Source organism: Gobius niger, assembly GCF_951799975.1.
Source record: "Gobius niger genome assembly, chromosome: 24".
In the NCBI taxonomy this organism is placed as follows: Eukaryota; Metazoa; Chordata; class Actinopteri; order Gobiiformes; family Gobiidae; genus Gobius; species Gobius niger.
This window is the reverse complement of record NC_136875.1, coordinates 2,316,604-2,333,776: the sequence shown is the minus strand read 5'-3', so window position 1 is coordinate 2,333,776 and position 17,173 is coordinate 2,316,604. Positions and strand designations below refer to the sequence as shown.

Below are 17,173 nucleotides of genomic sequence, written 5' to 3'. Positions count from 1 at the left end.
CTGGGTATCGCGATACGTATCGGATAGGCCCCTGGGTATCGTGATACGTATCGGATCGGCCCCTGGGTATCGTGATACGTATCGGATCGTGACCTAAGTGGATCGTCCCAGCCCCACTGCCCGTATTGTGCTTCATTGATGTAAAGCGCGATATAAGTTGAAACCATTTACCATTTGAAATCTTTTTAACATTTTTATTGAAGAAATAATTCCATTTACACAAATCAACATTTGATCTGCACAGTCACCAGCTGCACAGCCAGCATTATACACATGGATGAGCTGCACAGGGCCAAAGAAATATAAGAGGACAAATCAAAGAGGAGGAAAGGAAGACAAAAGACAAACAATGGCACATGTAACGCTAAGGGATCACAATTAAAGAGAAGGCTTCATTTTGCCCAATGGTTATTAAGAGTGTTTGAAGCTTCTATAAAAGGCGGAGAAACCCGTCCCTGAGTGAATATGATACTTCCACATCAATAACATGAGATAAATTGAGTCACTGTTTTTTAAGTTCGATCTAAACAAGCCAAACAAACACTCTTCCAATGTAGAGCAGGAAAGCCTTTCAATATTCATGAATGAAGTCACATCATGTCTGTCAAAATGATACAGCACTCGGACAATACCAGAAAAGATGCACTACATATCTGTTAGATATACATGTACATATACAGAGCTATATACATGTATGTCTCTGTTATTCCATATTACGAAGTTGTGAGGAGAAAATAAATAAAGTGCAAGATTCTGTAACAATGGTGTAATGCAGTCGTCCATGTTACTTCAACTGTTTACTCACGTTTCTATTGTTTTCTATGGGGAAAAACAGGCTTTTTCTTCCCCTTGCCATGTGCACTAATAAACAAATCTCTCACACACATCTGGCTGTTTCAACCAGACCAGAAATGTACCATTTTGCATTTAAAATCTGAAATATATTGTATTTTCTTGTGTGTTTGGATCATAAAAGTACAGTAACTTTAAGTGTGAAAGTTGGCAATGAAAGGGTTATAAATGTAAAAAAGTCGAATTGATCTTATATGTCAGGCTGGGGGGCTCCACCTCACCCTCTGCCCCTCATCACTGCGGAGTCCCCCAGGGTTCAATACTGGCTCCTGTTGTTTTTGCACTCTACCCCCTCCCAAGCTGCATCTTTAGGAAACACAGCATTCAACATCATCTGTAAGCATGTACCTACTCTGTGCACTGGCTCCTAGTCCATTTTAGAGTTGATTTGAACATGTTATTGTTTGTTTTGAAGGCTTTGAATGGACTGGCCCCACAAGACAAATGTACAAACCAGCGTGTGCACTGAGGTCCGAGGGCCAGCTGCAGCTCGTGGTTCCTAGATCCCTGTAAAACTTCAGCTTCACGTCTTCTTCTTCTGCTCCCTCAAAACGATCCTCACTGGAGCCGAGACGAGCGGAGTGAGCGATGGGTTCAGTGCCGGGTCTAAGGCCGGGTTCAGGGCCAGCAGCTCTCGGAGGTTCACGCTCGGGTCAGCTGCAAGAGACAACAATGAGGAGGAGAGGGTCAGAGGAGAGAGAGTCAGAGGAGAGAGTCAGAGGAGGAGAGAGTCAGAGGAAGAGAGGGTCAGAGGAGGAGAGAGTCAGAGGAGGAGAGAGTCAGAGGAGGAGAGGGTCAGAGGAGAGAGGGTCAGAGGAGAGAGAGTCAGAGGAGAGAGTCAGAGGAGGAGAGAGTCAGAGGAAGAGAGGGTCAGAGGAGGAGAGAGTCAGAGGAGGAGAGGGTCAGAGGAGGAGAGGGTCAGAGGAGAGAGGGTCAGAGGAGAGAGAGTCAGAGGAGAGAGTCAGAGGAGAGAGTCAGAGGAGGAGAGGAGGGTCAGAGGAGAGAGAGTCAGAGGAGGAGAGGATGGTTTTCTCACAGCTGTTGTCCTCTTGTTTATCTCCTGACTCTGTCTCTTCAACGGGCAGAGAGATTCGGGCCAAAGCTGCCAGCTCCTCCATGAAGCACTCCTCTGCCCCCTGGTGGACACAGTCAGTCAATACAACGTTTTCATTAAATTACGTTTATCTACAACCTTCAGGATTTCAAATGTTAACGCAAAATCAAGCAACTTTTCCAAAACCCTGCAACTTTTCACTGTTTAAAGAAAGCACATTTTTAGTTAAAACTGCTGTAAAATGCCAGACAAAATATCACAAGTTATATTTAGCACCAATTCGCTTTCTCGTAGGAGCGGTATGGTTTACGATCGTCCATAGTCGTTTATTGGGCTGAATGTCTATCATGCGTCTGCAGTAGCCACAGCCAATTGCATCATGGTATCCGGTGACGTGTGACGTACGACTTGCTTGCTGTAAACTTTCGAGCTAAACTATATAGAAAACAGTCTAAAGCTCGATCTACAGAGGGCGTCATGTTGGGTATATAGGAGCTTCTGCATGTCTAATAGTGGGTCATGGTCTTGCCGTCCCTTCTCGTTCTGTGATTGATCCCCATTGATTTCGCACATGGTCCCCAGACTGCTGTGAAGTTCGAAATGATTCAAACAAAAGAAGCTAATCATGGGCACAAAGCTAGATGGCCACAGTAAGAGGATGAGTTCGCACATGGGTACTTGAACAATGTGCTGCCGGAAGAGGCTTGTCAACGGTCCAGTTACGTCTCCATGCCCGGGTAGTTGCCAAGGCTCGTACGACGTATACTCCAGAGGGACTTTTTTTTCTTCTTCATTATGCAATTCTTGGCTGGCGCGACTTATACTCCGGAGTGGCAGGCAGGATTTTTTAATGTATTTTATTTTCACACCATGTTTCATACCTAGGGCTGCTCGATTATTGAAAAAATAATAATCACGATTATTTTTGTCATAATTGAAATCACGATTATTCAAACAATTATTTGTTGCCTTTAAAAAAATCCATCAAAAAAGTGACAAAAATCCAGCAAAAAAAGACAAAAATCCAGCAAAAAGTGACAAAAATCCAGCAAAAAAGTGACAAAAATCCAGCAAAAAAGTGACAAAAATCCATTAAAAAAGACAAAAATCCATTAAAAAAAAAGACAAAAATCCATTAAAAAAGTGACAAAAATCCAGCAAAAAAGTGACATAAATCCAGCAAAAAAGTGACAAAAATCCAAAAATTTAAAATTAGAAAGAAAAAATAAAATATATTGAAAAAAAAAATATTTGAAAAAAAAAAATATGCTAATTTTGTAATCGTTTACTGTTGTAATCGAAATCGTAATCGAATTTCGATTAATTGCACAGCCCTATTCATACCACTCACATATTGCACTACAAGGTGTAAACAATGAATGTAGTAAATCCCAAAGTTCTCCCACAGAACACGTAGTAGTCTGCAGTAAGAGTCACATACCATGAGTTGGTCTTTGACCTTGTCCAGTGTGATGTCCCGGGTGACTTTGCGGCGCCTGAGCTCCTCCCACAGTCGCTGCTGGTCTCGGTCTGTCTGAAACAGCAGCCTGCGCTTGTGCTGCTCCACTCTGAGGGAACAACTACAGCATAAACACAGAGCACAGTCTAAGGAACAGTGTGGAGCTGTACCTCTGTTGGAACTCAGCAGAGCGGGGCTTCTTGCTCCAGTTCTGTAACTCTCTGAGGAGCGACTTCATGATGTGAGCGCTGCTCTGCTCTGGCTCCTCCTCATCTACACAATAACATTTGTGATGTCATTTTCACACAGAAGTAGAGTTGTATACAGTACATGTTGTAGCAGTAGCAGCACTCGGCTCATGCTGACCACTGAACGGCTTCGGCAAATGCATTTAGGACACACTGAACACAGTTTAGTGCACGGTTTGTGTGCGCTGTGACCATGAGTTCACGTGGTTTCATGCAGTTGCTCTATACCAGTATTTTAGTGATGCTTAGTTTTCCATACCGATACCTGAACAATATTTTTTCCGATACGTACACTCAAATATTTGTTGTCTAGAACCATATCTAAAAAGAAAATGTATGAATTACAAAAATGATCATTAATATCAGTCAGTGTAAGTCCATGATCTCTTTGTACAAGACCAAAAATGTCAAAACAAAATCATTTCACCTCTATTAATATTATAGGCCTTTAGAACGCTGTGAAGTCACCTGAAACCCAGCAATTGTTCACATTAGCTTAGTTAGGTTTGTAGCTGATTTACTTCCCTGGCTGGTTCCTGGGTTCCTGTTTGGTTTGAGTAAGTCCCTGAGCTTGATCAGAGAGTGCTGCGGCATTGTGGATCTTTTTCATTACGGCCTCGGTAAGTGGCCCTGCTCAGTGCACTGCACGGGGCTACACTGAGCCCACTACATTGATTGTAATGAGTTTTGGTTTCTTGCAAAGCCTGCGCCGTATCTGCAAAGGCATGAATGTGAGCCTGGGGTAGTAGCAGCAGTACCGTCGCTCAGCCTGGACGGCTCCTGCTGCAGTTGTCCTGTGATCCTCTGCAGTTGTGAGAAGTACTTTTGGACCAGGGCGCAGAGCGAGTCTTTGGTCAGATACACACTTTCAGAGGCCGCCTCTGTCAGACGCCACTGAGGACAAAACAATCAGTTACTTCACTATTCAAGCAACTACTTCACAACAACGATGAAACTCTGAAAACTCCTAGTGCGGCGGCACCTTCACGCTGTCGTAATGCGAGTCAGAGCTCAGGGTTGGGGGCTCTCGCTCCATCTCCTGCTGGACGCTGTGGCTCAGTGCATTCCCCAATATCGTCTGTAGGTGGCGCTGCAGTAGTTCGGCTCCAGTCTCCAGCTCAGAGAGAAATTCCTGCTTCAAACTCTGCTCGAGCAAGTGATGCTCCTCAGCCCACCTCCCCTGCGTCGCACTCGCACCGCGGCTCTGTTCCAACACAGGGGAAGCACTGAATCTCAATCGATCTCACGGTGTTCCACACACTTCCCTTAACACTCTATACTTTATTAGGTGTGTGCGAACTTTGTAACTCCTGCACACGGAGCAGATATAACTCACTGTAGAAAAACACTGTTGGATCAGAATGAGCCCAAACTCTTAACAATGTTTATTTATTTTGTGGACTTGGAATATTGTCTGAAATCATGTGCATTTTCTCCTAATGAGGTTTTCAGCTCCAGCTCCTACAGACTCCAGACTTTACAGTCTTGGACTTGACATTTGTAAGTTTTTTAACAGGGATTCTTCAATATCCAATTCCTGCCTGATATATTGAGCTTTGAACCCAAAAAAACAAGGACAAACTAGATTTTTTAGCCATTTTCTCCAACTAACTAAATCAGATCCAAATCCCTCTGAGCAAATCTTTGTTACTAATGTCACAAAATAAAATCAGACATTTAAACCTGGCTTTTTAAATATAGACAATTTAGCCATTATGAATAACATGCCTTATATTTGGTCATATTTATGTCTGTAATCTTGTGAACGATACAGTTTGGGATTTTTTCCTTTAGTGAGTGTAATATGAAGGAGCCTGTGTGAGCTCACCTCCACAGTCTCTGCGTCCTGGCTCCTCTCGCCACCGTCGCTCTCACTGAGCGCACTCAGCCTCATCTCCTTGATTAGGTTCAGACTGACATGTCTGACCACAAACAGCCTCCGCAGCGCCCCCAGCAGGTGCAGGTGCTTCAGCGCCAGCAGCCGGCCCGCCTGACTGCACACAGGAGCAGGGACAGTGTGAAGAGCATGATGAGCTGAAGTGGTGCTAATGCCAGAGTTTGACTTTACTCGTGCAGAGAGTAGCTCTGTCTGAGCTCCAGCGCCTGGAGGCTGTTGGTCTGATGGTCGCTGAGATGTTTGAGACAAGCTTCTGCCAACAGCATCTCCACTCGCCACGTCTGAGGAGGAACCACAGTCAAGTTAGGCCTTGTTTTAGCACAACACGCAGGTCATGGATGAAGAAACAAAACATCAAGCAGCAACCTCCCTCCCTCTCCCTCGGTACAACTGCTTTTTGCCCCTTTCTTCTGTGCTCCACATTGTTTTGCTGGATGCGATGGCATGTCTTTGCCGTGTTTTTGTGAGGTTCGGTGGACTTTTTTTTTACTGCAGAAAGTCCACAATGGTCCTGGAGAAAGCAGTTTTTAAAAAGTAAACAAACAGCTAGCTTATGAGCCTATGGAGGATGCAAATCGGACTCTTGGAACCATATAATAAGAGTGTGTCTGGGGGAGTCGAGTTCTTTCCCTTCACAAAGCCGAAAACACAACTGGAGCACTGCCTACAATGGATCAAACAATGTGGACGGCCTGCGCCCAGCTAAATGTCCCGAAAATAGACAAGCATACGTCTGCTCTACTAAGGTAAGGCTAGGCTAACACCTAACATGTAGCTACTTACAGTCACATAATGTTACACAAACTGGAGATCACACCCTTATGCCCTTCTTAGGAACATGCTCCGTTCCTCTGAGTACGAGGCGTCTGTAAATCTGCCTCAAACGTAGTTCTTATGGCAAACGGGGAGGAGTGAGGAGTCTATTAATATTATGTCTACGCATGGAGGTGATGGATAAACCCACCTTTCCCTCTCGGTGCAGCCGGCCCCTCGTCTCCTGCAGCTTCTCACTGATGCAACTCTCAGCCTCGTGGAGCTGTGGACCCAGAGCCAGCTCCAGGTCTGACCACAGTCCTTCGGCCTGGTCCTGGGTCAGACCGGCCTCAGAGGAGAACGAGGAGAGGAGCAGACTGCGGCACTGATGGGCGAGCCGCGAAGACCAGGAGGAACGCAGGCTCTGCAAAAGTTCAGGAGCAGAGCATTAGAGTTCGGGAGGTGTTGTTGTGCCCTTTATGTGATATCTGCTGTTAGCGGATGAGTTCACTACCTTCGAGAAGGTTAGAGATGCAACGATATTACTTTTTATCAACGTATGGAGATATTAGTGTGTATTTAATCTTTCAGTGACCCAGCAGCTGTATGGCTGGTTAGCATAGCTCCTTTACTCTCCACCCCCGTGGCCCCTTTCATGAGTTTTTTAGGGTTTGGAGACGGTTTGGAGACGGTTCAATCAGCAGCAAAAACCTACCAGAAACCTCAAAAACAATTGCTGCTGGAGCGTCTTGGGGACCACCAGGATGGTAAGTAAAGGAGCTATGCTAAACCCCCAAGCAGACAGTGGGTCACTGAAAGGTCAAACACGCACTTACATCAACTCATTTTTAATCAACACTATCAAAGGAAAGTGGGACTGTCAAAGAAAAGTGGGACTATCAAAGTAAAGTGGGACTGTCAAAGAAAAGTGGGACTATCAAAGTAAAGTGGGACTGTCAAAGTAAAGTGGGACTATCAAAGTAAAGTGGGACTGTCAAAGTAAAGTGGGACTATCAAAGTAAAGTGGGACTGTCAAAGTAAAGTGGGATTATCAAAGTAAAGTGGGACTATCAAAGAAAAAAAGTGGGACTATCAAAGTAAAGTGGGACTGTCAAAGTAAAGTGGGACTATCAAAGTAAAGTGGGACTATCAAAGTAAAGTGGGACTGTCAAAGTAAAGTGGGGACTATCAAAGTAATGTGGGACTATCAAAGTAAAGTGGGACTATCAAAGTGGGACTATCAAAGTAAAGTGGGACTATCAAAGTAAAGTGGGACTATCAAAGTAAAGTGGGACTATCAAAGTGGGACTATCAAAGTAAAGTGGGACTATCAAAGTAAAGTGGGACTATCAAAGTAAAGCGGGGACTATCAAAGTAAAGTGGGACTATCAAAGTAAAGTGGGACTATCAAAGTAAAGTGGGGACTATCAAAGTAAAGTGGGACTATCAAAGTAAAGCGGGGACTATCAAAGTAAAGTGGGACTATCAAAGCGGGACTATCAAAGTAAAGTGGGACTATCAAAGTAAAGTGGGACTATCAAAGAAAAAAGTGGGACTTTCAAAGTAAAGTGGGACTGTCAAAGTAAAGTGGGACTGTCAAAGTAAAGTGGGGACTGTCAAAGTAAAGTGGGACTGTCAAAGTAAAGTGGGACTGTCAAAGTAAAGTGGGACTGTCAAAGTAAAGTGGGGACTATCAAAGTAAAGTGGGACTATCAAAGTAAAGTGGGGACTATCAAAGTAAAGTGGGACTGTCAAAGTAAAGTGGGGACTATCAAAGAAAGTGGGACTATCAAAGTAAAGTGGGGACTATCAAAGTAAAGTGGGGACTATCAAAGTAAAGTGGGACTATCAAAGAAAGTGGGACTATCAAAGTAAAGTGGGGACTATCAAAGTAAAGTGGGGACTATCAAAGTAAAGTGGGACTATCAAAGAAAGTGGGACTATCAAAGAAAGTGGGACTATCAAAGTAAAGTGGGGACTATCAAAGTAAAGTGGGGACTATCAAAGTAAAGCGGGGACTATCAAAGTAAAGTGGGACTATCAAAGTAAAGTGGGACTATCAAAGTAAAGTGGGACTATCAAAGTAAAGTGGGACTATCAAAGAAAAAGTTGGACTATCAAAGTAAAGTTGGACTATCAAAGAAAGTTGGACTATCAAAGTAAAGTTGGACTATCAAAGTAAAGTGGGGACTATCAAAGTAAAGTGGGACTATCAAAGTAAAGTGGGACTATCAAAGTAAAGTGGGACTATCAAAAGTAACATTTTGGTTATAAGCATTTGTAATTTAGAACGTTTTCCTATGCTTTATGTTGTGATTTGTTTCTTGAGCCTCACTTTGTTGATCTCTATACTTTTGACCACTCTTTCTATGTGGATTTGTGTTTTTGTGAACTCACGCTAACTTGCCAAGATCACATTTTGGTTATTTCTTCCATCAGACAGCTACATGTAAATGGTGCATTCAAAGACATGGACAAAAATGTGAGTGCTTATACTATAGATATTGTGACTCACCGTCCACAGCTCCGTGATGGCGTCCGTAAGCCTGAGCTCCTGCTGCAGCTCCAGGTCCTTCAGCTGCTGCCTGTGCCTAAGAAACATATCCTCGTGAACCTGGAGCAGGGACAGGATTATTATTATAAGACAGTATGAAGCTGCATCTTTTCACTGGATCTCTGACCTTAAGCGCCCCCTGCAGGTCTCTCTGAGGCTGCTCCAGGACTTTCCTCTCTCTGCTCTGGTTCTTTAACATCTTCCTCCTCTTTGACTCCAGTCGGCTCATCTTCTCTGTCACCAGCTCTGAGGTCTTTCCCAGGCACTCTGAAAAATAGAGTGTCCAAAAAGGCCAATAAACAAAATAAAATATAACTAAATGTATTGTTATTATTATTAAAAGTGGAGACAATATTCGATGGAAGGACTCAGCGACGATTCCAAGACATGACTGCCTGTGTGAGGCGTACCCTGGCTGTGCTGCTTCAGGCCGTTGCTCTGAGCCTCTTGGACCTCCCACAGGATCTTCTCCATTTGGTTGAAGGTCAGGACTCCGTCGCTGGTCATCTGCTCCAGCGCTGTGGAGACCAAGCTCTGCCTCAAACAGGCCTCCTGTCGCAACAGCGTGGGCTGCGTCTGGAGCAGAGCCGCCAGCTCCTGCCACCACTGAACCTTCTCCTGGACGCTCTGAGGACACGGCGATCAAAGGGTCAGGGGAGGCAGAGTGGGACAGATTCAGAGAGAGCGGAGGATTACCATGAGCAGTGAGTCCTGGCAGGTCTGTAGATGCTTCTCCAGCAGCACCAGGCTCTTGGAGATGGAGCTGATGATTTCTTGAGCTTCCTCGGGGTGAAAAACGCTGGTGTTCCTCAGCAGGAGTTGAGACAAGTCCTCCACCTGGTTACTGAAGCTCTGACACTGCACACACAGAAAAAGCATCACAACATCTTACATATTGACACAACGATGAGCGTGCTGGAGAAGATGATTTTAGTGCATTTATCATAGACAGCTGTATGATACAAACAAGAACAAATGTGGAACATTGTGATAATGATAGTTCAGTGCAGGCTAACAAGGCTCATTCATGCTAGCAATCTGGCAGTTTTTTAGCCAACTCCGTAATTTGGAATAGAATAGAATAAAAAAGGAAAACAATAGGACAATGTTGCAAATGTTAAGACAAACATATAGAGGTCAGAATGATGAGCCAATGTTCAATAATGACTTAAAAAGGCAAAAACATTTCAACGGTTCAGTAGAGCCACTCCCAAAGCCTTGCCCTTACACTATCCCAAAGAATGAGACTATAATTAATCCATCGATAAATGGTCTGCAGGACAAATCCAAAAATAAACATTTGCACACATGTTGGAGTAGTTTCAGTATATTTCAACAGCCGTACTACGTAACGACAACAATCAGCTGCTCGCCGAGCTTATTCCCATGACAACAGGCATCAAGCGTTCAGAGTTCTGTCGATACAGCAAATGCATGGAATGGATTCCCTGATGTTACGTGTCGTGGTGATGCCTCAGACTGATGAGACATGCACTTGAATTGGCCACAGAAACTTTCTATACAGACAGCGGCTGGTTTCAGCTGGTCTGAGTGCGAGAGAGAAGCTCAAAGGTTCAGCTCAATATGCCGACTCTAAACTGCCTCTTGGGTCGACCTAACCAGAGCCAGTGTGGAAACGCCTTTAGTTCTTGTGTGTGTTTTCGCTGACCTGAGAGAACATATTGTGGCTTCTTGTGATGTGGAGATAAGGTCACCTCAAATAGCGATAAACATATGGGTTGCATGTTTAGTGCTGGAGAGGTCATGTTTGCTGAGTGAGATGCAGTTGTGTGTCGATAAGCTAAGATTGGTGAATCCATATGGATCCTTCAATAATCACTTGTTTGCATTAGACCAGTGGGGAATCCATAGTGCAGCCGTACAACAAAGTACATTTGTGATCAACTTTTCATGTAGCATTTAAAAGTATCATCGTCATGTATCATGTAATATTTTCCAGTGAGAGATGCGAGTTGCTTCTGACTGAGGTGTTTTACAGTATTTACATTTCTAAATCAGCACCAAAGTGTGTGTTTGTCTTTACCGTGTGTAGTCCGTGTTCGAGCAGCTCTTTCTGAGACCGTTCAACCTCCTCCAACGTAACGACGCCTTCACTTTGCTCAGGGGCCGGTGGACTGAAGGGAAATCTCTTTTTTAACTCACTCAGCTCCTGCAGAAGAACCACAGTCACTTCACATGTCTTTGTGTGAGACTTGTACTAGACATAACCCAAAAGCATGTTTCTATGATGGTCATCACTGTCTCTACCTTTTCCTGCGTCTGGAGAACGCTTTTGAAAAAGTCAGATTCCTGTTTGCTTTTGGGAAAACGCGCCCCAAATAAAGTCTTCATCATCACAGAATATACCTGCAAAGAAATCCAAGGATCAGAGCGACTGCAGTGTTTTCCACGTATACGATCATAAAAATCAATGATGATGACCTCACCAGGTCCTTCTGCTCCTGGAGCTGGACATAGTTCTGCTGGACATCTCTCAGAGCCAAGAAGAACAGATTCATACGACTTTCCACACTGAAAGTCACATGAAAAGTAGTGATAACAACAGTAGTAAATGGTAATAATATGATGATGAAGTGATAATACTGGATTAGGGGACTAGTTACTATGGAAACAAGAAATGATAAATACTTTATCATCGTCATCATCAGTAGCAGAAGTAGTAGCTGAGGAGATGGAATATTTGATAAGCTTATAATTGAAACATTGACCCCAAACTTCATGTACAACACAGAAGACATTAAAGAACCAGAACTGGAGAAGGCACTGAGAGCTAAAACCTGCAGCTGGAACTGAGGAGATACGTACAGAACAACGGAAAAGTCAGTTGGTGTCAGGCACCTCTGTACTGTTGCTACATTGATTTTTAGACCGGCATTTGACTCAGTTGGAAGAGACCAAAGGCTTAGAATACTTTGTACTGTATGGACGCCCTAATGACTATCTTAACATGATATTGAAATGAAATGAAAATATTTATGACCAACCAATTGCCATTGTCAGTAGGGGTGTGTTCTCAGCCCGCTACTATTCATTGTAGTACTGGAATGGGTGATCAAACATGCATCATGACAAATGCATCTCCATTACAAAAAAGAATGAAATCGAAGAAACTGTAGTAACCCAAGTGGAATTTGCAGATCATATTGTTACTGAAGCAAGAACAACCAAAGAAATTGCTGAGTTGGTAGGCCTCCAAATCAATGACAGCGAAACAAAAATCATGAAATTTGGACAGGAATGTGCGCCCAGTACACCTTCCATATATGAAGTCAGCTCTGAAAACACAAAAAGTATGGCCTGTGGAGCAACATTTACCACAAAAAAGGGTCAAATCCCTACATGAGGCCCGTCTCTGCAAAAGAAAGCCTTTACAAAACCCATGGTGGACACACCTTCAGAAGAACACTCACACACAGGGAAGCCAAAATGAGGACAGAAGACAGAATCTGTGGTCTTTGCAGGACAGCATTCACAAAGGCCTGTGGGTTGGCGATACACCAAACCCAGTGGTGTAAGATGAAAATGCAAATATACAAAGACACCAATCTTGAGAAACTTTTAAAGTGTGACCAGTGCTGCCGTTCATTTGACACGGATCTCGGCCTGAATACGCATTAGTCCAGATGGCGCACTGCTGGAGAGATGGAGAGAAGCAAACGAAATCAGCAAGAGACCAGAAAGAAGAGATAACCTGTCTCGCAAACTGCTGGAACCACTCGGAAACTAAGGGTGTGTGGGAGAACCCAAATACTTGGACAGATCATAAAAGACGACGGGGAACATCAAAGAGAGCTGACTCCGGCAGACGAGCAGCTGAACTTGAGACGATATGGAGGTCTACTGAGTACGAATTAGAAACAAATGTGGTGCTAGTTCTTTGAGTACTCTTATCCTGAGTATCTGTAGTAGTAGTTTCTTTACCCAGTCAGTGTCAGCGTGAGCCCTCGGTTGGAGACGGGAGTGAAGCTGTGGTTCTGCAGACTCTGAGGCAGTGCAGACGACACAAAATGTCTGCTCCCGTTCTGCCCCTCACACTCTTCCTCCTCTTCATCAGAGTCTTCATCAGTGCAGGAGGAGGAGGAGGAAGAGGGGGGGTCCGCTGAAAGGGGGGCCACACGAGATGCTTCATGGAGAGACGGGTTGGACGCTCCGTCCGCTAAAGGCTAGTAAATGTAGAAGAGTGCAGAGTAAATGACAAAATACAAAACTGTGGTGAACAAAGGTTACATCTGACTCACTTCTTACTTATAACATACTTGACAACTAACAATGGCTTGTGAATTTGTTTAAAGGATTCTAATTTTATAAAATAAGAAGAACAATAATAAGCAGCAGTTTATGTTGCTATATTACCCAATAATATTGGGTTTCTTTCGTAATTATAATGACTTACTTTGGTACACTGGTGACACTTCAATCAAGAGCCCAAAACCTTTTTTAAGACAAAGCCCTAGTCCTTACTCTGTATTTCTGGTTGATGGGATAAACCACTTTGGCTCTTGTGGCAAACGCTGCGACGTCACCGCTCACAGGAGGCGGCTTCTTCTCCGGCTGAAAGACACGTCAGTATTAAGATGTTACTGTTACTCGAGCGCTCAGTTTACATGTTTTAGACTTTTAAAAAATGGAAACCCTTCCAATCCTTTAAGATGTAATACCTTGCAGATTGGTACGTTGTCCTTGCTGCTGGCCCCGGGCCCCTCGTTCTTGGCAGCGTTCACGCGATCACTCGGACTGTTCTCCAGAGCCACATCCTCCGGCTCCAGCAGACGGCGGATGTTATAGCCCTGAGGAGCAGAGGGAACAGGGTCACATCACTTTTCTCTGGACTTCACACTTTCATATGAGCAGGGCCATGTAGACTGTAGAACCGTCCCATAGCGGTCAGTACAGTCTGTGGTCTTTACCTACAGTCTGTGGTTTTTACCTACAGTCTGTGGTCTGTACCTACAGTCTGTGGTCTTTACCTACAGTCTGTGGTCTTTACCTACAGTCTGTGGTCTTTACCTACAGTCTGAGGTCTGTACCTACAGTCTGTGGTCTGTACCTACAGTCTGTGGTCTGTGGTCTTTACCTACAGTCTGTGGTCTGTACCTACAGTCTGTGGTCTTTACCTACAGTCTGTGGTCTGTACCTACAGTCTGTGGTCTTTACCTACAGTCTGTGGTCTTTACCTACAGTCTGTGGTCTTTACCTACAGTCTGTGGTCTTTACCTACAGTCTGTGGTCTGTACCTACAGTCTGTGGTCTTTACCTACAGTCTGTGGTCTTTACCTACAGTCTGTGGTCTGTACCTAGAGTCTGTGGTCTGTACCTAGAGTCTGTGGTCTGTACCTACAGTCTGTGGTCTGTACCTACAGTCTGTGGTCTGTACCTAGAGTCTGTGGTCTTTACCTACAGTCTGTGGTCTGTACCTAGAGTCTGTGGTCTGTACCTAGAGTCTGTGGTCTGTACCTACAGTCTGTGGTCTGTACCTACAGTCTGTGGTCTTTACCTACAGTCTGTGGTCTTTACCTACAGTCTGTGGTCTTTACCTACAGTCTGTGGTCTTTACCTACAGTCTGTGGTCTTTACCTACAGTCTGTGGTCTTTACCTACAGTCTGTGGTCTTTACCTACAGTCTGTGGTCTTTACCTACAGTCTGTGGTCTTTACCTACAGTCTGTGGTCTGTACCTACAGTCTGTGGTCTTTACCTACAGTCTGTGGTCTTTACCTACAGTCTGTGGTCTGTACCTAGAGTCTGTGGTCTGTACCTAGAGTCTGTGGTCTGTACCTACAGTCTGTGGTCTGTACCTAGAGTCTGTGGTCTGTACCTAGAGTCTGTGGTCTTTACCTACAGTCTGTGGTCTTTACCTACAGTCTGTGGTCTTTACCTACAGTCTGTGGTCTTTACCTACAGTCTGTGGTCTGTACCTACAGTCTGTGGTCTGTGGTCTGTACCTAGAGTCTGTGGTCTGTACCTACAGTCTGTGGTCTGTACCTACAGTCTGTGGTCTTTACCTACAGTCTGTGGTCTTTACCTACAGTCTGTGGTCTTTACCTACAGTCTGTGGTCTTTACCTACAGTCTGTGGTCTTTACCTACAGTCTGTGGTCTTTACCTACAGTCTGTGGTCTTTACCTACAGTCTGTGGTCTGTACCTACAGTCTGTGGTCTTTACCTACAGTCTTTACCTACAGTCTGTGGTCTTTACCTACAGTCTGTGGTCTTTACCTACAGTCTGTGGTCTGTACCTACAGTCTGTGGTCTGTACCTACAGTCTGTACCTACAGTCTGTGGTCTGTACCTACAGTCTGTGGTCTGTACCTACAGTCTGTGGTCTGTACCTACAGTCTGTGGTCTTTACCTACAGTCTGTGGTCTGTACCTACAGTCTGTGGTCTTTACCTACAGTCTGTGGTCTGTACCTACAGTCTGTGGTCTGTGGTCTGTACCTACAGTCTGTGGTCTTTACCTACAGTCTGTGGTCTGTACCTACAGTCTGTGGTCTTTACCTACAGTCTGTGGTCTGTGGTCTGTACCTACAGTCTGTGGTCTGTACCTACAGTCTGAGGTCTGTACCTACAGTCTGTGGTCTGTACCTACAGTCTGTGGTCTGTACCTACAGTCTGAGGTCTGTACCTACAGTCTGTGGTCTTTACCTACAGTCTGTGGTCTGTACCTACAGTCTGTGGTCTTTACCTACAGTCTGTGGTCTGTACCTACAGTCTGTGGTCTGTGGTCTGTACCTACAGTCTGTGGTCTTTACCTACAGTCTGTGGTCTGTACCTACAGTCTGTGGTCTTTACCTACAGTCTGTGGTCTGTACCTACAGTCTGTGGTCTGTACCTACAGTCTGTGGTCTGTACCTACAGTCTGTGGTCTGTACCTACAGTCTGAGGTCTGTACCTACAGTCTGTGGTCTGTACCTACAGTCTGTGGTCTGTGGTCTGTACCTACAGTCTGTGGTCTGTACCTACAGTCTGAGGTCTGTACCTACAGTCTGAGGTCTGTACCTACAGTCTGTGGTCTGTACCTACAGTCTGTGGTCTGTACCTACAGTCTGTGGTCTGTGGTCTGTACCTACAGTCTGTGGTCTTTACCTACAGTCTGTGGTCTGTACCTACAGTCTGTGGTCTTTACCTACAGTCTGTGGTCTGTACCTACAGTCTGTGGTCTGTACCTACAGTCTGTGGTCTGTACCTACAGTCTGTGGTCTGTACCTACAGTCTGAGGTCTGTACCTACAGTCTGTGGTCTGTACCTACAGTCTGTGGTCTGTGGTCTGTACCTACAGTCTGTGGTCTGTACCTACAGTCTGAGGTCTGTACCTACAGTCTGAGGTCTGTACCTACAGTCTGTGGTCTGTACCTACAGTCTGTGGTCTGTACCTACAGTCTGTGGTCTGTACCTACAGTCTGAGGTCTGTACCTACAGTCTGTGGTCTGTACCTACAGTCTGTGGTCTGTACCTACAGTCTGAGGTCTGTACCTACAGTCTGTGGTCTTTACCTACAGTCTGTGGTCTGTACCTACAGTCTGAGGTCTGTACCTACAGTCTGTGGTCTGTACCTACAGTCTGTGGTCTGTACCTACAGTCTGAGGTCTGTACCTACAGTCTGTGGTCTGTACCTACAGTCTGTGGTCTGTACCTACAGTCTGAGGTCTGTACCTACAGTCTGTGGTCTGTACCTACAGTCTGTGGTCTGTACCTACAGTCTGTGGTCTGTACCTACAGTCTGTGGTCTGTACCTACAGTCTGTGGTCTGTACCTACAGTCTGTGGTCTGTGGTCTGTACCTACAGTCTGAGGTCTGTACCTACAGTCTGTGGTCTGTACCTACAGTCTGTGGTCTGTACCTACAGTCTGTGGTCTGTACCTGTCTGGTGAGGAGGAAAGGTCTGACACAGAAGCGCAGGAGCAGAGCCGCGGTGAGGAGCCCACTGACCACCCCGCACACCGAGGACAGAGCCAGGAGGCCGGGGTAAACCTGCAGCAGCTCCCCCTGGACCAGCCGAGACACGTCCGAACCACAATCCCACACGTCCTCGCCCTCCGACATCACTCAGAGTGGGTTAGAACAGCAGTGTTAGAACAGTGTTGGAACAGCCTTGTTGGAACAGCCCTGTTGGAACAGCCCTGTTGGAACAGCACAGGGACACACGACACACACTTCAACATCTCGTAACGGTGACGCTCGCACTCCGTGAAAACCAGCGTCTTTCCCAACAAAACACTGCACCAACCGACTTTTCCCTCCGTTATGCTTGAGCGTCCCTGGCTTCTCTCCCGGTTTATTGACACAAGAAAGCTTAACCTGCGGCGGGACAACGTTTCCGCTAACTTTGTGTTTGTACG

At 45.2% G+C, this 17,173-nt stretch overlaps 1 protein-coding gene across 1 annotated transcript; it reads right to left on the bottom strand.

Moving 5' to 3' along the window:
* Positions 1-1,375: 1,375 nt before the first annotated feature.
* Positions 1,376-16,877, bottom strand: evc (EvC ciliary complex subunit 1; the record flags this gene model as incomplete). Its single annotated transcript, XM_079582423.1, has 20 exons — positions 1,376-1,509; positions 1,889-1,988; positions 3,348-3,474; positions 3,536-3,638; positions 4,372-4,507; positions 4,596-4,817; positions 5,442-5,607; positions 5,682-5,791; positions 6,475-6,687; positions 8,779-8,877; positions 8,945-9,084; positions 9,228-9,444; positions 9,514-9,675; positions 10,862-10,987; positions 11,086-11,184; positions 11,265-11,349; positions 12,760-13,001; positions 13,300-13,389; positions 13,497-13,625; positions 16,695-16,877. The coding sequence occupies 20 exons, from the start codon at positions 16,875-16,877 to the stop codon at positions 1,376-1,378; spliced, it is 2,883 nt and encodes a 960-aa protein (XP_079438549.1).
* Between the last annotated feature and the right edge of the window lie 296 nt (positions 16,878-17,173).